The following is a 22029-nucleotide window of genomic DNA, read 5'->3' as shown; positions in this document are numbered from 1 at the left end:
CATTCTGCATCACATTCTCATTTAGTCAAGACTAATGCCATCACACATGGTAATTACTATTACGTGGTTATGTATCAAAAGGAAAAGATAATCTCTTGTTTCATTTTCATAAGAAATAGAATTCACAACTAAAGAGCATTAGAAAGAATATTAGTATCTCATACACAAGAACATATTGCATTTAAAATATCACCCCGTATGGTGATACATATATCAAATCATTACATTGTACACCTGTAACTAATAAAAACATATTACTTCAATTAAACAGATGCAATAGAAACTTACTCAACATAGATGGCCTTCAGCTGCTGAGACAAAGACAAATTTTTAGTTGCTAGAAAGCTAGCCATCTCTGCACTGATGACAGCCGCACTGACTCCATCTTTGTCCAGAACAAAAGGGCAGCACATATATCCTGCAGAGACACGTGTCAGACACGCACACTTAGGGTGGGTTCCTTTAACACGGTGCGTGCACATATCTATGTGCACCACACCTACCGCATGAGGGTTTGCACAGTATGAGTACGTGGACGCTTCTCACTTACCATTATATTTAAGAATCTAGCCCAGGGCCTACCATGTAGCAGGCCTTCAAAAAGTATTTGCTGAGTAAACCTGTAATGAGTCTTCCTCCTCGACAGATAGTGCTCATTTCCTAGGTCCAGCCCAAATTCCTCCAGCTCCCACGGAATTGTTTCTAATTGTTCTATTCAAGGTTGACTCTGTCTTCTCTGAATGTTCTAGTTCTTGGGATGTACATTATTCACCCTGACATCCAGCCTAGCCTCTTCTGTGTGGTTATTTAACTAGATCCTTAGAAGCTGCTGCAGGCTGAGGTCAGTGTCCATTGCTTTTGGAATCACTGTGTAACTGATATGCAATAAATATCTGATAAAGCAATGTAAAATGTTTTACTAAAAAGCTGCCAGTTTTCACAACAAAGGGTCGAAGCTGAGCAATTCCACTTCATTTGATTAATCAGTAAAATCTGATCTGTGCTGCAGGAAATATCCAGATGAATAATCAGAAGAATACATATTAAAGTACAATGTGCCATAGCTTTTACTGAAGGAATAGCTAAAATATCCCCACAAACATCTGAATGTCAGGTTTCTAGCTCACTCTCCTTTCTGCTCATTTCGATCGACAGTTTATGATGAGTGTTTTCTGTTATTCTGCTGGGCTTGGGGTCGTCCTTCCAGGAGACCATCACTTTGACGAAGGCTCCACAACCGTGCCTTCTCCTCCTTCCCTCTGGACAGACCCCAGAGCACTTTGGGAGGAGGCGCGAACTAATCAGACCTGGCTATCCACGCCACATTGAGGGAACATCACGGCTCCCCAGATATGTGGATTCTTAAGCTACCAGCAGCCACGTGCGGAACATCAATGTTTCCAGTCATCTGGAAGAAGGATTCACTTTCTCACGTGAATAACTTGGTTACTGCGAGATATTCTTTTTAGCCGAAAGAAATCTGAAAGGCCAACTTAGGCGTAGGACAGCCCAACGCTCCTCAAACACCACAGAAGCAAAGCACACTGCATGCTCCTGTTTCGCGTTAATTTACGGAACCCACGTCCAGATGCACACCTTTCCCCATGTACCTGCATTCTACATATCAGCGATCTATTATCATCCTACCACCTCTTACCGATAGCTTCTTCAAATGCAAATAAGACATTTTTCCCCTGGTCTATTAGCTGTTTGGCTCGGTTTCCCATCCACTTAAAGCCAGTTAATGTTTCCTAAAGGGACAATCCAAAAGAGAAAGACATACCTTAGACCGTCAACAGAGCAAAAGAAAGGGGAAAGACCATGTCTCCCAAACACCTTACCTCAAAGTGGAAACCCTCCTTTAAGGCAATGGCCCGCAAGATTTTGGAGGAGACAGTGCTGGACAACATGTATATGTCTTTGAGGGCGCTGGGATCTTGGTTCTTTTCTTTCCAAGAAGTAAACAGCCACCAGCCCAAAAGGGCCCCCAACTCATTGCCTGAAAACACTCTCCATTCACCACTGAAAGAAAAAACAACCCACGCACTGCTGTGATCTTCAGAGACACTGAGATGGGACAGTGAAGTCAAGCCAGGCTCAGAGTAGTTTCTGGAAGACTGTCCTTGTTCTTGTTTAAATAACTGGCCAGAACGGTGACTGCCACTTCACAAACAGTTGAGCAGTGACCACATCTCAGCCAGTTTGCCTAGACAAATAGCCAAACTCTGAAGAGCATATACAAGTCTGTCGGTGATGACATAATTCTTTTTCTCTTGGTCTTCAGCAAAGGCTGTTTTTAAACATAACAGAAATATGCTGATAAGCTCCCCCCAAGCATAATAGTGTGCACATCTTAATTGTAGGTCAGGCTTGTTGCATCCTGAGGGCAACAGCTCAGCATTCCTGAGACTGAGCTCGGTGCTGAAATGTTGAGGAGGCCAGAAACACCGTGCGATTTATCTTCCTCTGTGTGGGTAGGAGGTCACCTCACATTTCAGCACGTATTACCTTAGCTTAAGGTTCTAAAAACTGATATAGAATTGAACCTTTTCTATCCTAATCTAAAACCGTAACCTTTTGGTAGCACCCCACTATCCCCTACACATCACATATGCTCTTTGACACCCTAAACTGCTTGAACCCCGACTTTCAACGCCCGCCCCCCGACTCCGCTCTACAAACCCCACAGTCCAACCTGCCCTAGACACTGTCAGGACTCCGCAGGTGTTCCTTTCAACCTGCTCAACCTAAGTTCAACACTTCCTTGAAGGTCAGCTCCTTACTAAACTCACTGGCAAATACAGAACTGTAAAACCAGCACTAAGCAAAGTATTTTGCCCTCATCAGCACTGAGTCATTAATTACAATAAAACCAATGATAAAGTTAGGGAAGATAACAGAGAGTAATTTCGATTCCAGGTTCATATTGGGCGGGTTACCCTGCATTATACCCGCAGAGTGACGGTGTGGCCCGGTAATCAGCACCTTGCTCTATGCTGGAGGCTCAACAGAAATTCAGTGAGACGATCATTTGCAAAGTAAATGGGAAATCTTTCCAAACAGGTCCAGTCTCTCCAGAAACATGTTACTGCCCAAGATGTCACTCTTTATATTTTCCATAATGTAGGTAATCACAATTAATTTTTACCTGTCTTGCTTTTCTGCCACAGCAAGTCTATCAGCATCCGGGTCATTGGCTAAAATGACCTTGGCCTTGATTTTGTCAGCCAAAGCAAAAGACAAAGTCTGAAAAAGAGCAGACAGAGAAAAGAATACTTCAACCAAGAGTCAAGCATACTGCGGTCTTTAGAAACGTTCAGTTAAGAATTCAAAGAGAATTTCCCCCAAACTAAGGCTGAACTTTATTTTTGGAGCTGGTCGTGGCTGGCCAGGTATTCCCTCCTAAGCCAGGTCGGATAATGAGAGCAACAGCCACGACCTGAGCCTGCCCCTGGGATTCACCCCACATCTGAGAGTGTGTGTGCGCTCGGACTGGTGCTTCCAGGCTCCAACCAAAATAAACGGACTCTCTGAATATCATCGTTACCCTATCCTTTAAAAAGGCTGAAGGAGCCTGGCCGGTGTGGCTCAGTGGTTGAGAGTCGACCCATTCACCAAGAAGTCACCGGTTTGATTCCTGGTCACGGCACATACCCAGTCGAGGGCATGCAGATGGTGGCCAATCAATGTTCTCTCTTGTCGATGTTTCTCTCTCACATCAATAAAGGAAAAAAACCAAAAAGGCTGAAGGAACCTTAATTTATATAGCACCTCTTCATGTCAGAAAAATGACAATTAAGGAATAAAAATCATGGGATAAACTTCCATTCTATTAGTTTCTTTTTGGCATTAAGGAAGCACAGTGACTTAAATGTAAATTTAATTAAGTTAAAGTTAGAACATTTAGATTTCAGCTCTCATATCCTGATGCTAAAACATCTAATTTGAAAGTTTCCTTAAGAAATGGACAGTTGAGCCCTGGCCGGTTTGGCTCAGCAGTTAGAGCGTCGGCCTGTGGTCCCGAGAGACCCGGGTTCGGTTCCCGCTAAGGGCATGTACCTCAGTTGCAGTTTGTCCCCGGCCCTGGTTGGGTTGTGCGGGTGGCAACTATTCGATGTGTCCCTTTCACATCGATGTTTCTCTCTCTCTCTCTCTCCCTCCCACTCTATCTGAACAAAATATCCAAAAATGTCCTCAGGTGAGGATAAAAAAAAAAACTAAAAAAAAAAAAAAAAAGAAATGGACAGTTGAGCCCTGGCCGGTTTGGTTCAGTGGTTGGAGTGTCGGTCTGTGGACCAGAGTCCCGGGTTCGGTTCCCTCTAGGGGCACATACAAAAAATAAAAATAAATATGTTAAAAAAAAAAAAGAAATGGATGGTTGATTAATAAATATAAATATTTCCAATGATGAGATTATTTTTGTTTAGTGCAATGAAAGCCCATAAAAACATATTTTACTTGATAGTCATAGTTATGAATATGAGAGGTAAATTTTATAATTAAAAAGAGTAGGTTACCAAGACACCTTTACCCTCTTCGGGATTCGGGTATTTCACTGTCGGGAACGCAGGATCTGGGTCTTTCTGTTCGGGAACAGCCTCAGGAGGGACAAGGTCAAACGCCCTGAAAGCCGACTGCACAAAGGTATGCCCCACGCCATGGACAGAGGTGTGGACAAACTTCACCTTGGACTCCCTGTTCACACTCCTGGAATCAGACACATCACAGGAAAGGATAAAATACACAAGCATGACTTTCAAAACTAGAAGGTTTGAAAAACATCAAAGAACCAGATCCCTACAAATGCAAGACATCAATGTAATACAAATGTATAAGACAACCAAGGATCTTTCTAATTCCATGAAAAAATAAATAAAACGGAACTTACCCACTCTCTCCCAAATATAATACCCTTCTCCCAAAATATTTAAGTTTTAAATTTTACTCTGTAGTTATTTTCAGCAAGTCTGATTACTGTCAGAGTTTGTTTCATGATACAACATTCACACCGACAGTGGGTTAAAAGAAAGAGCCCTGGGCTCAGGCTCCAGCCTACAGCAATTATTTGACATGTAATAAACACTTAATTAGTATTAGCAATTGTTTGATGAAAGCAATATTTCTGATTGGTCAAAGAAGGATAGATTCTTCAATTTAATATGTTGGTACAACTGCAAACCTTTTTAAAAATTTTAATTCATTTCAGAGAGAGTAAGGGAGAAGGGGAGAGATAGAGAAAAATTGAGAGAGAAACACTGATCGGCTGCCTCCTGCATGCCCCCTACTGGGGATCAAGCCCAACACCAGACATGTGTCCTGACCAGGAATTGAACCAGTGACCTCTCAGTGCATGGGATGATGCTCAACCAAATAACTGAGCCACACTGGCTGGGCCCAACTGCAAACCTTTTAGGAAAAAAAACAATTTGCCTTCCTACTTCACATCTCATACAAAATTAAAAATCACCAATGACTCAAAGGATTTAGACATTATAAAATGTATATAAGCAAGTACAAAAAAACGGGGAGATTTTTAAAAATAATCATGGTGTAAAGAAAGTGTTCTTAAGTATGACACAAAACCCAGAACTCATAAATTAAAAAACTGATAAACATCAAATTTTTACAAAGTTCAGTAAATAGATTCAATGAGAAAGTCTAAAGGTAACAATGGAAAGGAAAATAATATTTGAAAATAATGAAGTCTAGTTTTCTATGTAAGCAGAGATTTCACAAATGCAAAAGATGAACAAATACACAGAAAAACATAGGTTAAATAAATATGAAAAAGTAGCTTATTTATAAGAATGCAAATAAAGTGAGATACTATTTTCATCTAGCAAATTAGGAAACACAAGCAATCTGATAATACTCACTATTGATGGGAGTGTCAACTAGTGTAATAATATGTTTGGAGAGCAATTTATAAACCACTATCAACTTAGTAAATGCATATGCAATTCTGATGCCAGAAACGTACTTGAGGATACCCATGGAAATGTGTATCCTTAGACTCAGACACACACACACATAAACATCCACACACACATATACACATGTACTCCAGTAATTGTTCAAGAGCTCCTTGGAGAAGCCCAAAACAGGAAATCCTCAGTCTTTCATATTTTTTATTTTTTTATCCTCACCCAAGGATATGCTTACAGGGAAAGAGGAAGCCAGGAGAGAGAGAGAGCGGGAGAGAAACATCGATGTGGGAGAGAAACATTGATTGGTGCCTTCCATATGTGCCCTGACTGGAGACTGAACCCTCAACCTAGGTATATGCCTTGACTGGGAATCCAACTGGCAACCTTTCAGTGCACAGGACGGTGCTCAACCACTGGAGGGTGGAAACCCTTAGTCTTCGTGAAGTTGAATCAGAGGGACAGAAGGAAGGCTTGAAAAAGTGTTTTATTTGCTCCCAACATTTAAAAATAAGAAGATTCCACAAGCAAAACCTAGGTTTCCAGTTCCTTTTAGGAAGAAAAAAATCAGATGACCTGGCAAGTCCAGAAGACATTTGCACGTGGCAGCACCCAGCAGCGAGGCTTTTCCCTCAGATGGGACTGGGGTTCCACACACGACACAGGAGCTTCGCTCCCCAGGGGTCAGATAAATACAGAAATGGAGACAACCTAGAAATTTCACTCCTTTATCATTAGCGCTTTCTGGCCAGGGGGACAATCTGCAGTGGTGGGGCCCACAGCACACTACATAGAAGGACAACACTGTGACTCAGCTCGTCTGCTTGTTATTTCGTGGTAATGACTAGTCTGTGTTACTGGGTTAGATAAACGGGCAGAGCAGACATGACAGAAACAAGTGTCAGGACTCACAGGCGCTAACAGGAGAAGGAATCGGTGACGAATGAACTGGGAGAGAAAAGGCAGAGAAGGAACGACACACACAGTGCATTGATGGTTTTGAAACATAGTACACATGTAGTTGCTTGCATAGGCACAGAAAACTTCTGGAGAGATTTTAAAAGTCAGTGTTTCCGCCCTGGCCGGTTTGGCTCAGCGATTAGAGCGTCGGCCTGCGGTCCGGAGAGACCCGGGTTCGGTTCCCGCTAAGGGCACGTACCTCGGTTGCAGTTTGTCCCTGGCCCTGGTTGGTCATGCGGGTGGCAGCCACTCGATGTGTCCCTTCACATCGATGTTTCCCTCTCTCTCTCTCTTCCCCTCTCTCCCTCCCACTCTTATCTGTACAAAAAATGGAAAAATGTCCTCGGGTGAGGATAAAAAAAAAAAAAAAAAAAGTCAGGGTTTCCAATTCATCACCTTTCAGCAAGTTTTTTATATACGTACACACACCTATGCACACACACACATACACACTCACATACATATATATGAGTCTAGAACAGAGGTCAGCAAATTGTGACCTATGGGCCAGCCACCTGCTTTTGTAAATAAGTTTTTTTTTAACACAGCTATGTTTGCACTCATTCATTTACACATCATGTATGGCTGCTTTCCTATGACAGCAGAGTTGGGTAGTTGCCACATAGTCTATACAGCTCTCAAAGCCAAAAAAACGCATTATCTGTCTTTTTAAGAAAAGTTACCAATCCCCGATCTATAGCCTGTGAAATCAGATGCAGCTCCGGTATACGTACCAGTTCAAGTGAAAACAGGTAGAATCTGGCTAAATCACATGAACCGAAATCCCCTGAGGTGAGTTTGCAATCCATTTACCTGTGAAAGCAGTATTTTTTAAGGTCTTCATAGTAGTCCTTGGTGACGGAGGCACTCGGGTCATGCAGAAGCGGACTGCCATTGATTACAGAATCATCCCAAGCTTGAGGCCACGGCTCTAGATTGTCTTCGATAGCCTGAGAAATCCCTTTGTCATGAGGAGGGGTGATCTGAGCTCCGTTATCCCAATAGACCTGCAGAGTGCAGGGACATATCCAGACAGTTGAGGGTTAATGGGAACGCATCCATTCCCTGTGTTCCCAAACTGTTAAGGTTTAGGGTTCATATAGAAGGACATATACGTAAAGAGGAAAATAAAAGTACCTTATAACCATTATCTTGCTTCGGATTGTGGGAGGCAGTTACCATGATCCCAGCACAAAGTTTCAAATGCGACACTGTGTAGGGCTGTGACAATGGGAAACGAAGTTTTAAACAAGCACATTAGGTATGGTTAAAACATCTCTCGTATGTTGTTTGCACCCATTTGTTCTCTTTTAAAAAACATAACATATAACCATAGTAACTCAATATCGTTGTGCTGCACCCGAGCAGTACACACTTATTACCCTTAGAACTAACTCACTGCTCAAAATTCTGGGACAGGTACCGAATGAGAAAGATTTCCTAGGTGCCTTCTCACTGTCTTCTACTTGGTAGGGCCAGAAAACTCGCCAAACCGTAAGACGGTCTAATCTCCCGCTGCACATTCTTTTAAGCCTCCTTCTTGAGGCAGAAGCTTATAGATTCAGTTTATCGCCTCCAACTGCTGTCTCTTCTCTTCTTTCCCCCTACCTACTTTTACGGAAACTATGTCTTGCTCATCTATCTTTCCATACAGAATAGAATCCCTCCCCTATACTTCTACTTAGCTCCCCTCTTCATGAGACTACTTCTCGAAATGGGGAGAAGGGTAGGCTTGTCCCCTCTGCGGCTGCACATGGGATTTACCACACACACGCAGCCCGAGAGTCTCTCCATCTATCCCCGCCGCCCTCCCACGAAGCATCGCTGTGGCTATTTGTCCCCTTCGGAGTTATTTCACATCCCCTATGTGTCCTAGAGCAAAGAGAAATACTAAGTATTTGATTAAAAAAAAAAAAAAAAACTTACACATGCCAAGCACACTTTCTGTACTGGCCACGAGTAATATTTAGAATGTACATTTACATAAAAAGCTGGCGCACCAACTTGTCAAAAATATTCCTGGAAAGACTTGGTTGGAGGGGAATTCAGATTTAGACATGAGAATTTTTCTAATTGTGATCGCTAGGGAAAAGAACTACAAATCAAAGGAAAAAACACACAAAAGACATTTTGCTAACTAGCTAAAATATCCTTTGAATGCAAGCGAATGAAAATGGCACTTAAAAAACATAAATTCTGATGAATCAGAAGTTGAATACCAGGGAAGAATCACTAAGGCGTGGGAGAAACGTCCTGGAGAGAAGAAAGGGTGCCCCGCAAACACCCGGAGCTCTTCTGTCCTTCGAATACTTGATTCCCAACAGCACTAACGCCTCTAAATTCAGCCATGTCCCACCCCCAACCCTGGGACGGGAAATTACAAATTACCAGTTACTTACCACCAGAGGGGTCGGGGTTATATCAGAAAACAGGTACACAGGAATCCCCTGAGTGATAAAGGTGGTTGCAGCAAGGCGGGCAAATCTGGAAAGGCAGTGTGACGGGGAGAAAGGAGAGCCGAGCTGTCAGGACCACGGGTGACAGTAAAGAGGGATATGAAGGCCTGGCCACTTCTTCAGCTCCAGCGTAGCAGCCAGATCAAGGAAAACACTAAAGTATTTCCCTTGGCACAGAACATTACAGCTGGAGGAACCTTGGGCGTCACCTCATTCTACCCCCGTTTTATAGAAATGGGACTAAAGCTGAGAAATGCCAGGTAACGTGTCTGGTGTCCAACAGCCACTTAGCAGCTGAGCCAGGCCTACACCCAAGTCTTTCAACACCTGGTCTATCTCAGCGGTTCTCTGCCGAGAGATTCTGCCCCCATGGGGCATCTGAACTGTCTGGAGACAGTTTTGGTAGGCACTGGAGGGGTAGGGGTAAGGTTCTACTGGGAGTTAGTGGGTATGGTCAGGGATGCTGCTTATGCGTGTTGTCGGTGATAGCAGCCCTGAGCGCCACTCCATCCCATCCCATCCAACTCTGGGACCTGAACCATAAATTTAAGTAGAATTAATAATATCAGTTACTTTTTAAAAATAATGCGGCTCCAAGGCCAGAGCAAGAAATACCTGTACCTTAATTGACAATGTTAACATATCTAAAAGGTGTGTCAACCAGAAACAGGTAGTCAACTTAAAATGAAGGAATCTGAGAAGTTAAACAGGCAGAGTTGGCCACATATACACACTGTACATGCTCTGGCTGGAGGACCTGACCTGCCCCTGGGGTCAGTGAAGCATGCGTATGATCTGGTTCTAACAGGAAGTTTATGAACTGAAAATTGACAAACTGATATTCTGGTCTGTACAACATCAGGCTCCTGTAAATGTGCATCTGTCCCTAGGAGCTACAGCTTCGCTCTTGCTTTGTTGGAAAAAAATCACATTTTTGAGCCTGCAACCGAAGATCAAAAATCTTAGGTCATCCTGAGTTCCTGGGGATTGATGTCATCTAGTCCCTGGTCCTAGCCATGTTCCCTTCCTTACAGCCGCACATTTGTTCCCATTAATGCTTCTCTCTTAGGCTACAGACTCTGTGAACTGATCCAGCACTGTAAAGTTCATGAGAGTTCATAGAGTATTCATTAATACTAAATATTTGTATGCTCTTCCAGTCTAAGAAACTACTAATACTTATACTCTGAAGTGATAAAAATAATTCATAATAGAGGGAGTAGTCAAGTAAAAATAAAATAAGGTCACATTACATGATTAAGACAGGGTTTTATCGGAACACTGCCATGCCCATTCAGCTACGTACTGTCTATGGCTGTTTTTGTGACAGTGTACAACCCACAATGTGTAAGATGTTTACTAGCTGCCCTTTAGAGGTGCCAACCTCTTTATGCTTAAATTGTGTCTCCTTCTTTCACTTTATGATCTTAGGGTAAAAAGGCTAAGGAGTTAACCATGCCTTAGAGGTTGTTGGGAGGATTAAAAGAGTAAATACTTAAGTGCCTAGCTCACAGTCAGCACTCAAGTGATTGTTATCCTATCATCATCACCATCACCACCACCACCACCACCACCACCACCACCACCACCACCACCATCACCATCATCATCACCACCATCATCACCATCACCACCACCACCACCATCATCACCATCACCACCACTACTGCCATCATCATCACTATCACCACCATCGCTATCACCACCACCACCATCATCACCATAACCATCACCACCACTACCACCACCACCATCACCACAATTGTCACCATCACCACCACCATTATCACCACCATCATCATCATTACCACCATCACCACTACCACCACCATCATCATCATCATCACCATCACCACCACTACCACCATCATCATCATCACCATCATCATCTTCCTACAGCTACATAAGAAAGAGTCTCCTTAGTTTGGGAATGTTACAAGAATATAGCTTGAAATGAACATTCAAGAATGAGAAGGAGCTCATGAGGCTTATGAGTAGTGGAAGAAAAAAATTTACATAAAAGGGAGAAAGTGAGAAATAAGGTTGCCACCTAAAAAATTTCTTTCATTTAGACATGCATTAATTTCAAAATTGCTGAAATAATCTAATTTTCTTAATCCAATCATAAAACCAGAATTCTTAAAAGTTACAAACAGAATTTACCCATCATTTTTTGCAGGTAAGCAATGTAGCTGACAAAATGTTTTTTGAAGGGAAGCTATTGATATGATGATTAAAAATAAAACCACCAAATACACTAGGAAGAAACGGCATATCTTTAAATACCTTCTGCTGCTGCCTCCACTTGCTGGGTGAGCTCGGGCATCAAAGCTGATCACAACACCTCTTTGCTTAAGGTCACTGAATTGTCTTTCCAGGTATCTGCAAAACCCCTAAAAAATACCCCATGGATTAAAAGAGTATAGATGTTTTAACACATCATGTGTGTATGATAAATTGGTCAATTTTTCTCTACTTGTAGCAGAGAGGGGAGAAATCTCTCTGTAATTAAACAAACTAAATAATAAGAAAACAAAAGCTTTAATTATTGTCAATCTATATGTATCAGGTACTATACTGCACACTTAACATCTAACATAACTAACCCCAGATCAACTTTGCCAAGAAGTGCCATTTTACAAACGGGAAGACTAAGGCTCAGAGAAGCTCAGTGACTTGCCCAAGACACACGAGTAGCAGAGCCTGGATCTGTTCCCCAGGTCTGGTTAGAGGTGGTTCAGTGCTGGGTTAAAAGCACACAGTGTCTGTGGGTTTGGACTCCACTCGGCCATCTATGAGCAAATAAGTTCCTTAATCTCTTGGTGCCTCAGTTTCCTCTTCTGTGAAACAGGAATAACAATAGTACCTACCTCAACAGGCTGTTACAAGGATTGAAGAAGTAAAATATGCCAAGTGCTGAGACTCTAACACCAAGAAAGCACTATGTATTGCTGTTAGAAGCATTATTTTTATTATTTTCCTTTAATGCCTATACTCTCTCTTTTACATTAGTCCTAAGTGCCTGAGGACAGGGGAGTGTTTCAGATATTTCTGCCTGCTCTGTACCAGCAGCAGATGAAAGAGACTCAATACAGTTTATAAGATTTTGACAACTGACGAATCTAAACATGTTCTGTCAGTTTGTGATACTGTTTTTCAGCAGGTAGAGGTCTTAAGAAGGCCATATCAGTCCAATTACATGACATAGCCAATTATACAAATAAAATGTACGCAGAATTTGGGCAAGTACACCTGCCTAGAAATGATAAAATACACAACTCCTGTATCACAGTGGGTACCATAACATCACTTCAATCTGAAATACAGAAGATGAGAAAACAGTGACCTTTGAATTCAACAGGTTTAGAATATTGGATAAAACAGATATTATCACAGCACAAAGAGAACAAAGTTTGATTGGGTCATAATGATGGTTCAAAATACTTATTTCACTTTGGCTGAAGGAAATCATTTTTGGTATGGAGGATACCTCACAACTTTGTTGCCAGAGCAGGGTCCATTTAGAATGTCTTCAGTTTTTCCTGGACAGAAATGTTGCACTGGGCATATCTTCTGAGGTTGAGTGACACAAAGAAATAAGGACACGTGTGTATTGGTTTTGTGGGTTTCCCAGAAGGAAATGAGATGTTCACACTCCAAAGTTTACAACAGTGACAGCACCCCATCCCTGGTCAACTCCGGTGCTGTGGCCCCAAAGTTCAAGGGGGCAAAAAGCATCCAGTCTTAGTCCAAAATCCCCACATCTCCAAATTGTTCGGAAAGACTGGATCCTGCTGAGGCTGAGGACCAGAGAGAATGACTAAGAAAAGACTCAGTGCAGGAATTGAAATATTACCCTAGGTCATAGGAAATAAACTTTGTATGGCTTCAAAAGGTCCAACTGACCGATATGTAAAAGCTACAGAAAGACAGATTTTGACTCAAAATAATGAAACCATTCTTTTTTTTTTTTTAATCCTCACCCGAGGACATTTTTCCATTTTTTGTTCAGGTAGAGTGGAGGGGGGGGAGAGGTACAGAGAGAGAGAGAAACATCGATGTGAAAGGGACACATCGAGTGGCTGCCACCCGCACAACCGACCAGGGCCGGGGACAAACTGCAACCGAGGTACGCGCCCCCAGCGGGAACCGAACCCGGGTCTCTCAGGACCGCAGGCCGACGCTCTAACCGCTGAGCCAAACCGGCCAGGGCGTGAAACCATTCTTTAATGACAACGGTCCAAATACAGAATGGCTATTTCCCCATCACTGATGTCTCGTGGCTCAGTTAAGTAACCGAAGAGGAAATTATAACCTCTATGAATGAGGCAAACAATACAAAAATCTCCCTCCACTCTTTATCCTGTTTCCCACTGGGGTGTTCTCGACTCACATACATCTGCTTCTTAAATCCAGCCAGATGAATTTAAGGGCACCAATAGGAGAGTCCAGGCCAGAGACCAGCAGGCAGGGTGCCGAGGCCACAGTGAAAGCCAGCGCATTCTGCCGGGTCACACTACCCAAGGCTGGGGGTGGACGCCTGGGGTGTGTGTCCTGGGAATCCTTTCCCTCTGATCTGGAATCACTCCTAAGATTTGTAGAATGCCTGCTACTCTCATAACACTGTCTTACTCTTAACATCCTTGCCTCCTATTGTAAGTGTCGCGATGCAGGCTGGATGACCACTTTAGAGTGGAAGGGACTGTGGGGAAATTATCCCAAGGGTAGCTGATTGTATGAGATGACCTTTAAGGGATATACTCATCTTCATGTTGTAGGCTTCTTGGCTATCACAGCTCCTAGTCCCAGAAGAGACCAATTCCTCTAGGGAAGAGGAGCTATGAGATAGGTGCAAGATCTTCCTGGGGATAGACTGTGTCATTCCTACAAACTAGATGAAGATGAACGCAGGAGAAAAGACTCTGCTCGTTGAGAAGCCCACAGAATCCCCTGCAATGAGGCCTAACTGGAGGTGTGACCAACTGGATTTTCCAAAGATGGCCACACCAATATATCCCATCGCACATGCTTCTCTCCTGTGCCTCTGATGTTCTACAGTAAGATGTGGGTGTCCATGTACCCTCTCCTTCAATATGAGCAGCCTTACTGACTTCCTTTTAACAAATACAATACGGTGGAAGAAAGTGATTTTGGGTGACTTTCAAGGTGAGAGTCAATACAGCCTCTACCTGGCACACACACTCTCTCTAGATGCCATCCCAAGTCCCATGTTGTAAGGAAGCCCAGGCCACAGGTAGTGGTCCAGCCCCAGCTAAGATCTCAGCCAAGAGCCAGCAGTAACTGCAGACATGTGAGTGAGGGACCTTTCAGACGTTTCCAGGTGCCTACCTGCCCCAGGTGATGCCATGTGTAGCGGAGAGTAACGGTCTCCACTGAGCTTCACCCACATTACAGATCTGTGAGCAAAATAAGCTGTTTAAAATCACTGTTTTGGGTGATTTGTCCTACATCCCTAATAACTTGCCTTATTACAGTTTTGCTATGTGTCCAACTGCCTTTCATGGCGTACATGTGAGGGACATGTAATCACCTAGTCCATCTTTCCAGCCTTTTCTTTCCCGGAGTTAAAGTGACCTTCATGTTTCACAAGTCTAAGTAGTTAAAGAGACAGAAAAATCTGTTCTCCTTCATTTCCCTCATAAACAGCTCTTCTGTTTTGTAAAAGGCTTCATCTCTATTCCTAAAAGTTGGGTCTAGACTGACAGGAAAGTTCACAAAGGCAGGCAAGGGAATTGGGCAATAACTTCCACCCACACTGTACGTTAAACCTGAGCAGAAGTGGCTCTCAGTAATTCTGGCAGCCAGAAAAGCTGTTCAGTGCTTGCACCTGTACATAGCAAGCACCAGGAGACCAGCGGAGTCAGCTTAGTTGGTGAACTTGCACTGGAATGAAAGATCCATGAGTCCATTTCAGTCATTACTCCCAATGTCTGGCACATAGCAGGCACTCAATAAATCTCTATTAAATGAATGAATGAATGAATGGCTATAGGAGTTCTGAAACAAGAGACTGCCTCAGCCAACTGTGCAAGCCTTACTTTATGGAGTAAATGTGTGACTCCTTGTGCCTAAACAAACCCACAAGACCTGGCCGTAATTAAAACAAATTAGGCCTGCCAAATACAAAGAGAGCGTGGGGCTAAATTAACCAAACAAGAAGGCCACTAGACTGAGGTGGCTTTAATGCCTTAGTAGCCTAAGTAAGCAACCAAAACCTGTTAAGCAAACCAAAACCTAAGCTAGTAAATGACTCAAGGTTAAGAAATCAAAACCTAGGGACAACCAACCACAAATAGTAAGCTAGGCTTCAGCAAATACTGTAACTGCTTGAGCTATAGCCAATCTACTACTTTCCTTCTGCTGTTTCTCAATAAAAGTCTTTCTCCTAGCTCCTGGCAGGGGAGAGCTTCTAACCATTTCCAGCTTGGTATTGCCCAATGCAAATAGATTTTTGCTCAGATAAACAAACTCTTAAAATTTTTAATATGCCTCAGTTTATCTTTTAACGCTGGGGGTATATTAAGAAGAACTAAGACATATAAAAATGTGGTACCTGTGTAGTCTGGATGATGGTCAAGTCGTTCATACGAGCAATCCCTGCTCCCATAGCGGCTCGGAGGCCAGCTGTCCCAAACTCCATGCGCGACCCGAAGCATTTCTGCAGTTCTTCTTTATTGCCTTCTGCAATGAGTTGTTTCACTGACTCCAAAGTTAAAGGATTCTGCAAAACACACATATATACACCAGATACAGACAGGTGCAAAACAGAATGAAGAATCTGTAATATAAAAAACCAACAATAATTCTACCCTGGGGATGGAACATATATATATCATATATATAGATTTTCCTATATTACAGTATTTTAATGCTTTGGAAATATAAAGTTATTTTTTATTATGACTGATATCGTGATTAATAATATATAGTATTTGGTCTTTCCCTTTATAATGTAAGTATTTTCTATCCTACCAAGGCAAGCAATTTTGGAAAAATGGAATAAACTTATAGGTTTGGGGGTCTAATACCCAGAATGGAATCTCAGCCACACTGCTACCCACCAACTCTGTTCATTTGGGTGAACAGTCTAGAAAGTTCTTTACAAAATGGTTTTGAGGTTGTTTACATTAAATTCATTAAATTAATGTAAAACATCTTTCTCTGCCTGGCACTTGTTCAAATGCTCATTTTCAAATGTTCATTTTCTTCCCTAATGTCTTCAAATTTTCCCAGAGTGAAAGATTATACAATTTAAATCAAAATCTTCTTTTTTTTGTAATGTTTTATAACTTGTACAATGATTTCACATACCTGGTCAAATTTGAATCCTGTAATGATTTCACCAGGCAGACAAACAACAAAAACCCCATTTTACAGATGGAGACACCTCAGAGATTAAGAGACTTGCTTAAACTACAGAATAAGCATGAATTTGGGGCTTTTTCTATTATATTCACTGCTTCAAATAGACATTATTCACATCGATCATTTCAGCTCCTTTTACACTGCCCTGTTTTTGTGTGTCTTTGTGTGTGTGTGTGTGTGTGTGTGTGTGTGTACAGCAGTTGCAGAAAGTGTTAAGAATGGAGAAAAACGACAATCACATTAATACCATGTCAGACATTTTAAATTAAGAATTCAGAAGAACAACAGAGTAAGTACTTTATTTCTAGTTTGCAGCCATCCTTTCACTTAGATGAACATGCAGGCAAGATGTGGCCACATAATTAAACTCTGAAATGTTATTACAATAAAACCTTGGCCTTCTGGAATTAAGACCGCATTTCAAGATTGTTCCAGGTTCAAGAGGAACCAAGTAAAAGCCCACCTTTTTTGTTAAAAGCAATAACCACTGACCACATAGCAATCTGACCAATCAGATCGGCAGGTGCCCCCAATGAAGGGCTCAGGTCTGGAACCTAAAAGAGATTCAATCAATATCTGCTGAGCGAATGAGAAACGGCAACTGCAAGGCCACATCCAATATCCGATTATTCTCCGTGTGGATGTGGAAAATCCTAATTGGCCTTTGGAATCCATAAAAGAACAACCTGAGAGATAAGAATGCAAAGTGGAGAGCGCAGCAGAGCGGAGAATCAGCTGTAGGAGTGACTGAAGCTGACAGGAGCTACAGGAAGAGGGTGGAGGCTCAATGGAAACGCAGGATGACCTGCCACCCTTGGGAGTTCAGCCCCTGAGGGCTGCAATGCTGTAAGCTAGCAGGAAGTTCCCCCTTGCTGCCTGTCTCCAACCAAAGTAGAAATTGGGGGAGGAAAGAAGAAGTGGTAGAAATTAAAAAATAAAAAGGACAGCATCCCCTCACCTCTACCCAGGCAGGTACCACCTCTCTATACAGATACATTTTATGGAAATAAGGTGTTTATTTCTTCAAAGGGAAAGTTTTATGGAACAATTCGTTACCATCTAAAAGATTTTTACACACTGCAAGTTACTAAGTTATCATAAATGGAGACAGTTTCCTTCCCTAAAGAACCACAAGGCTGCCCTGGCCGGTTTGGCTCAGCGGTTAGAGCGTCGGTCTGCGGTCCGGAGAGACCCGGGTTCGGTTCCCGCTAAGGGCACGTACCTTGGTTGCAGTTTGTCCCCAGCCCTGGTTGGGTCGTGTGGGTGGCAACCACTCGATGTGTCGCTTTCACGTCGATGTTTCTCTCTCTCTCTCTCCCTCTATCTGAACAAAATATCGAAAAATGTCCTCGGGTGAGGATAAAAAAAAAAAAAAAAGAACCACAAGGCTGTCTTTCCAGAAAAGGAAAACCACCCAGAGTTGCCAATAGCATCTAGAAACAGGATGTCCCCAGGCCAAAGGATAAAAGAGGGAGAAGGGAGACCTGGCCCTGCTGACAGGATGAAAAACAGGACCCCTTGTTCAACAATTTTTAAGAATTTCAAGACAGGACAACAGAGTAATTAAGCAAGTGGTGGGCCCTCCTAGGAGCAGGATCCTGTACAACTCCCATAGGATCTCATGCCTTTGAAGTCAGCCCTGAAGACAGACATTAAACAAATAAACCTACTAACAAGTTGTGTGTGTGTTTATTTTTAATTTTTATTTTTTACCAATAGCAGTAAGAACTATGAATGAAGAGCAGTCTTTTTAGGGAGAGTATTAGGGAGAAATAATTTACCCTCAGGAGCCAGGGAAGGCCTCCCTAACATAATCTACATTTAAATTCGGATCCAAAACATTAGTAACAACGTAAGATACAAGTTCAGCAGAAGTGAGCAGAGAACATTCCAAGAAAACAAATGGCACACAGGAAGGAACTAGCAGGATGCAGGAGACTCCAGCTAGAAAGGAGAGAGGGAGGCATGTCTGAGTTGGATTCACTCTTTGCTCCAGCATCTAAGGGAGTGAACAGGGCTAGGGTGCTGGGTCTAAGGGGTTCCCTCCCATCTTCTCAGCCAAGTCAGAGACTTGAGAAAGACGCCTTAAGTCAGGCGGGCGGAACCCGCGGACCCATGTGTAACCAAGCACCTGGGTGACGTGGATGGGAATGCTGGTCTGCAAAGTTCCCAGGGGCAAAGGAACAGGCGGGAGGGAACGATTCTGGGTGGGTAGAGGGTCCACACCCGACTGCAGAGGACGAGCCGGCGGTCAGAGTGACAGGAACGCGCGCGGTCCAACTAGCCAGGACGCCGGAGCCCGGGCGGGGTCGGGCCAACCCGGCTTTCTCGACTCCGGAACTTGCAGCCCCGGCCCGCCCGCTAGCTGGTTTAGGCCCGGGACAACCTTCCCCCGACAAACTCATGTGCCGCACGCCGGCCAGACCCAAGGAGGCCTGGCCGCCGCCGCGTCCTCCACGCCGTCTTCCCGTGGGAGGGGAAGCAGAAGGGAGCGCAGGCACCGGCGTTCGCCCGGGGAGCAGGCAGAGGCCCCCCACCTCCTCCGTGGCTCCCAGCCCCGCCGCTCCTCACCTTGTCCCACCGCAGCCACTGGGCTGTCTCCTGGTCCAGCCGGGCGTCCATGCTAGGGCCACTGCCTCCCGGAGCCGCCGCCGCCGCCGCCCCCACGCTGCCACCACCAAGTTCAGGAGGTGGCGATCGCGCCTTTCCGGCAGGGCGGGGAGGGGCGGGGCCGGACGCGGAGGGGCGGGGGCGGGGGCCGGGCGCGGAGGGGCGGGGCCCGCAGGACGACAGCTCGGCGGTGAGCACGCCCCGTGCAGTTCACCGGCGCGCCTCTAGGGGTAGCGGGCGGAGTAGACGAGAGGGTGGGGGTGAGGGTGCTGGGTCCTTCCCACCATCTCTGAAAAGGTCCCTAGGTCACCCCCATCTACACAACAGCTCTTCACTGAGTTCCTACTGTGCGCCAGGCACCGGTCAGGTGCTGGAATCCAAGGATGGGTAAACTCAGGACCCTAAAATGTAAGTAGAAATTGGGAAAGTCAAGAATAACCTAGAAAATTATTGTAAAAGGAGAACAAAGTAGGAGGAAGAAGATAGACGATGGAACAGAATGGAAAGTCCAAAAGCAAAACTTTACCTGTGTGGACAGCTTATTATTTCGGAGCAAGGGGACAGGACTCCCCCTCCCCCCAAGGAATGGTACAGGTTCAAGTGTATACCCATATAGAAAAAGAGAAAAAAAAACTTGAGCCTCTTGGTCATATCACATGCGAATATGCATTCCGGGTTCATTGTAGATCCAAACGTGAAAGGGAAAATGAAACTTCTAGAAAGGAGGAAAGGAGTCAGTCTTCATGACCTGGGGATCACTAAGCCATAAAGGAGATGCATGAAAAATCACGTGCAAGAATGTTTTTAGCAACATTATTTGTACTAGCCCCAAACTAGAAACAACCCAAAGGTCTATTGTGGTATATTCATACAGTGATATAAACAAAGTAAGGAATATTGACACAGGAATAAAATGAACTATTATGCACAGTACCATGGGTCAACCTTGTGGGAGACTTTTTGCATGGCGTCAATTTTGTTATAATCTGCTCTGCAATCGCCTGCCCCAAGGCAAGATATCTCTGCATTCTGCATTTCTTTATCTCTGCATTTTGCATTTCTTTAAGTAAGCATTTACGCAATAAGCCAGTCTTTGCTGACCTTTTGTTCCTTTGTAGTATTTCCTAGATTTGCTTCGGGCAAGCCTGGTGCTTGGCAACAGGTGCTTCTTGCCCTATATATTGTGTGAATTACCCCTGAATAAATGAGACTTGATCAGAACCCTGTCTTGTCTCCATTTCTCATGTCTCTTGTCCCTCCTCATCCTCACTCCCCCTCTAGAGTCCTTGTTGCTCGACCTGCGGGACGGGTCAAGGGGCACCCAACGTGGGGCTCCAGCACGGGGGATCCAGTGAAGGACGCCGTTCGAGTGGCCGGCAGGAAGGAAAGCAAAGGACCTGCGGGACGGGTCAAGGGGCACCCAACGTGGGGCTCCAGCACGGGGAATCCAGTGAAGGACGCCGTTCGAGTGGCCGGCAGGAAGGAAAGCAAAGGAAAAGAAAGGATTGTTTTTTCACGATTCCTCTGCATCCAGATGATCAGAGGCGATTTGCATTCAGCTTACCAGCTATAAATTTCAAAGCACCTATGAAAAGATTCCAATGGCGTGTTCTGCCACAGGGAATGGCTAATAGCCCTACCCTATGCCAATCCTTTGTGGCCTCAGCCTTACAATCAGTTAGAGACAATTGGCCAAATATGTACATTATACATTACATGGATGATATCCTCATAGCCGGGAAAGAGGGAAGCAAGGTTTTGAAATGCTATGAGATGATGCGCGTTGCCTTATGAGACAAAGGCCTGGAAATAGCCCCTGACAAGGTCCAACTCGCAGACCCTTATACATATCTTGGTTTTCAAATGCGAGGGTCCCTAATTTCATGTCAAAAATTAGAGCTAAAATTAGACAAGCTTAAAACCCTAAATGATTTCCAAAAGTTGCTAGGGGACATTAATTGGTTTATGCCCTATTTAAAAATCAGTAAAGGAGAACTTAAACCCCTGTATGATATACTGCATTTGGAGGTCCCACCGAGATCCACTCTCTCGGCGTCGGAAGAAGGAGGACGTCCACGACTGGTGAGTGAAACTGGCGGTGGCTGTCAGACAGGGACCCTTGTCCCTCCTGACTGCGACCGACAGACGTGTCAAGGGGTCGCAGGCCACGGCTCTGGGGGACGCCCCGGAGTGTTTGGACAACCAAGGACGCTTGGGAGTCCCTCTGCTGTCAAGTACAGGATCTGTATCTCTGTTGCCAGTTTCAACCCGAGCTCGTAGGTCCGGACCGATAGACATATTTTTGATTTCATTTTGCCGTTCTTTGACGCTGTCACACTGGTCAGACATAACTACCCGTGCTCACAACTTATCTCTTATAGTTAAGAAACGTAAATGGCAGACTTTCTGTGAATCCGAATGGCCAACCCTTGGTGTCGGTTGGCCCCCAGCCGGAACCTTCCACAAAGATACCATCCAAGCCATCAAGGCCGTCGTCTTCAGTCCCGGACCTGGGGGCCATCCAGATCAACAACCTTACATCTGTGTCTGGGAAGATTTAGCGGATGACCCTATGACCCTCTCCCCTGGGTTAAACCCTTTCTCCCTCCAGGCACCTCTTTCCTCCCCCTCTCCCTCTCTGCCCTTCCTGCCCCTCCTAAATCTGCGACACCTATGCTCCCACTCAAATCTCA

General features: G+C 44.2%; 1 protein-coding gene across 1 annotated transcript in view; it reads right to left on the bottom strand.

Annotated features, from left to right (window-relative positions):
* PGM2 (phosphoglucomutase 2) overlaps nt 1–21685 on the bottom strand; it is a 31240-nt gene extending 9555 nt beyond the window's left edge. The window contains exons 1-12 of the mRNA XM_036245095.1: nt 21372–21685; nt 19298–19394; nt 15915–16082; nt 11627–11733; nt 9284–9368; nt 8022–8105; nt 7698–7891; nt 4518–4707; nt 3149–3246; nt 1842–2022; nt 1658–1751; nt 289–418 (exon numbers count right to left, since the gene is read on the bottom strand). Coding sequence (XP_036100988.1) covers nt 289–418; nt 1658–1751; nt 1842–2022; nt 3149–3246; nt 4518–4707; nt 7698–7891; nt 8022–8105; nt 9284–9368; nt 11627–11733; nt 15915–16082; nt 19298–19394; nt 21372–21685 — 1742 coding nt within the window. The remainder of the gene's footprint in view (nt 1–288; nt 419–1657; nt 1752–1841; nt 2023–3148; nt 3247–4517; nt 4708–7697; nt 7892–8021; nt 8106–9283; nt 9369–11626; nt 11734–15914; nt 16083–19297; nt 19395–21371) is intronic.
* Nucleotides 21686–22029: the final 344 nt, after the last annotated feature.

This window comes from Molossus molossus, unplaced genomic scaffold (assembly GCF_014108415.1).
Source record: "Molossus molossus isolate mMolMol1 unplaced genomic scaffold, mMolMol1.p scaffold_m16_p_1, whole genome shotgun sequence".
Taxonomy (NCBI): domain Eukaryota; kingdom Metazoa; phylum Chordata; class Mammalia; order Chiroptera; family Molossidae; genus Molossus; species Molossus molossus.
Note: the sequence above shows the minus strand (reverse complement) of the source record. Positions and strands in the feature narration are given on the sequence as shown.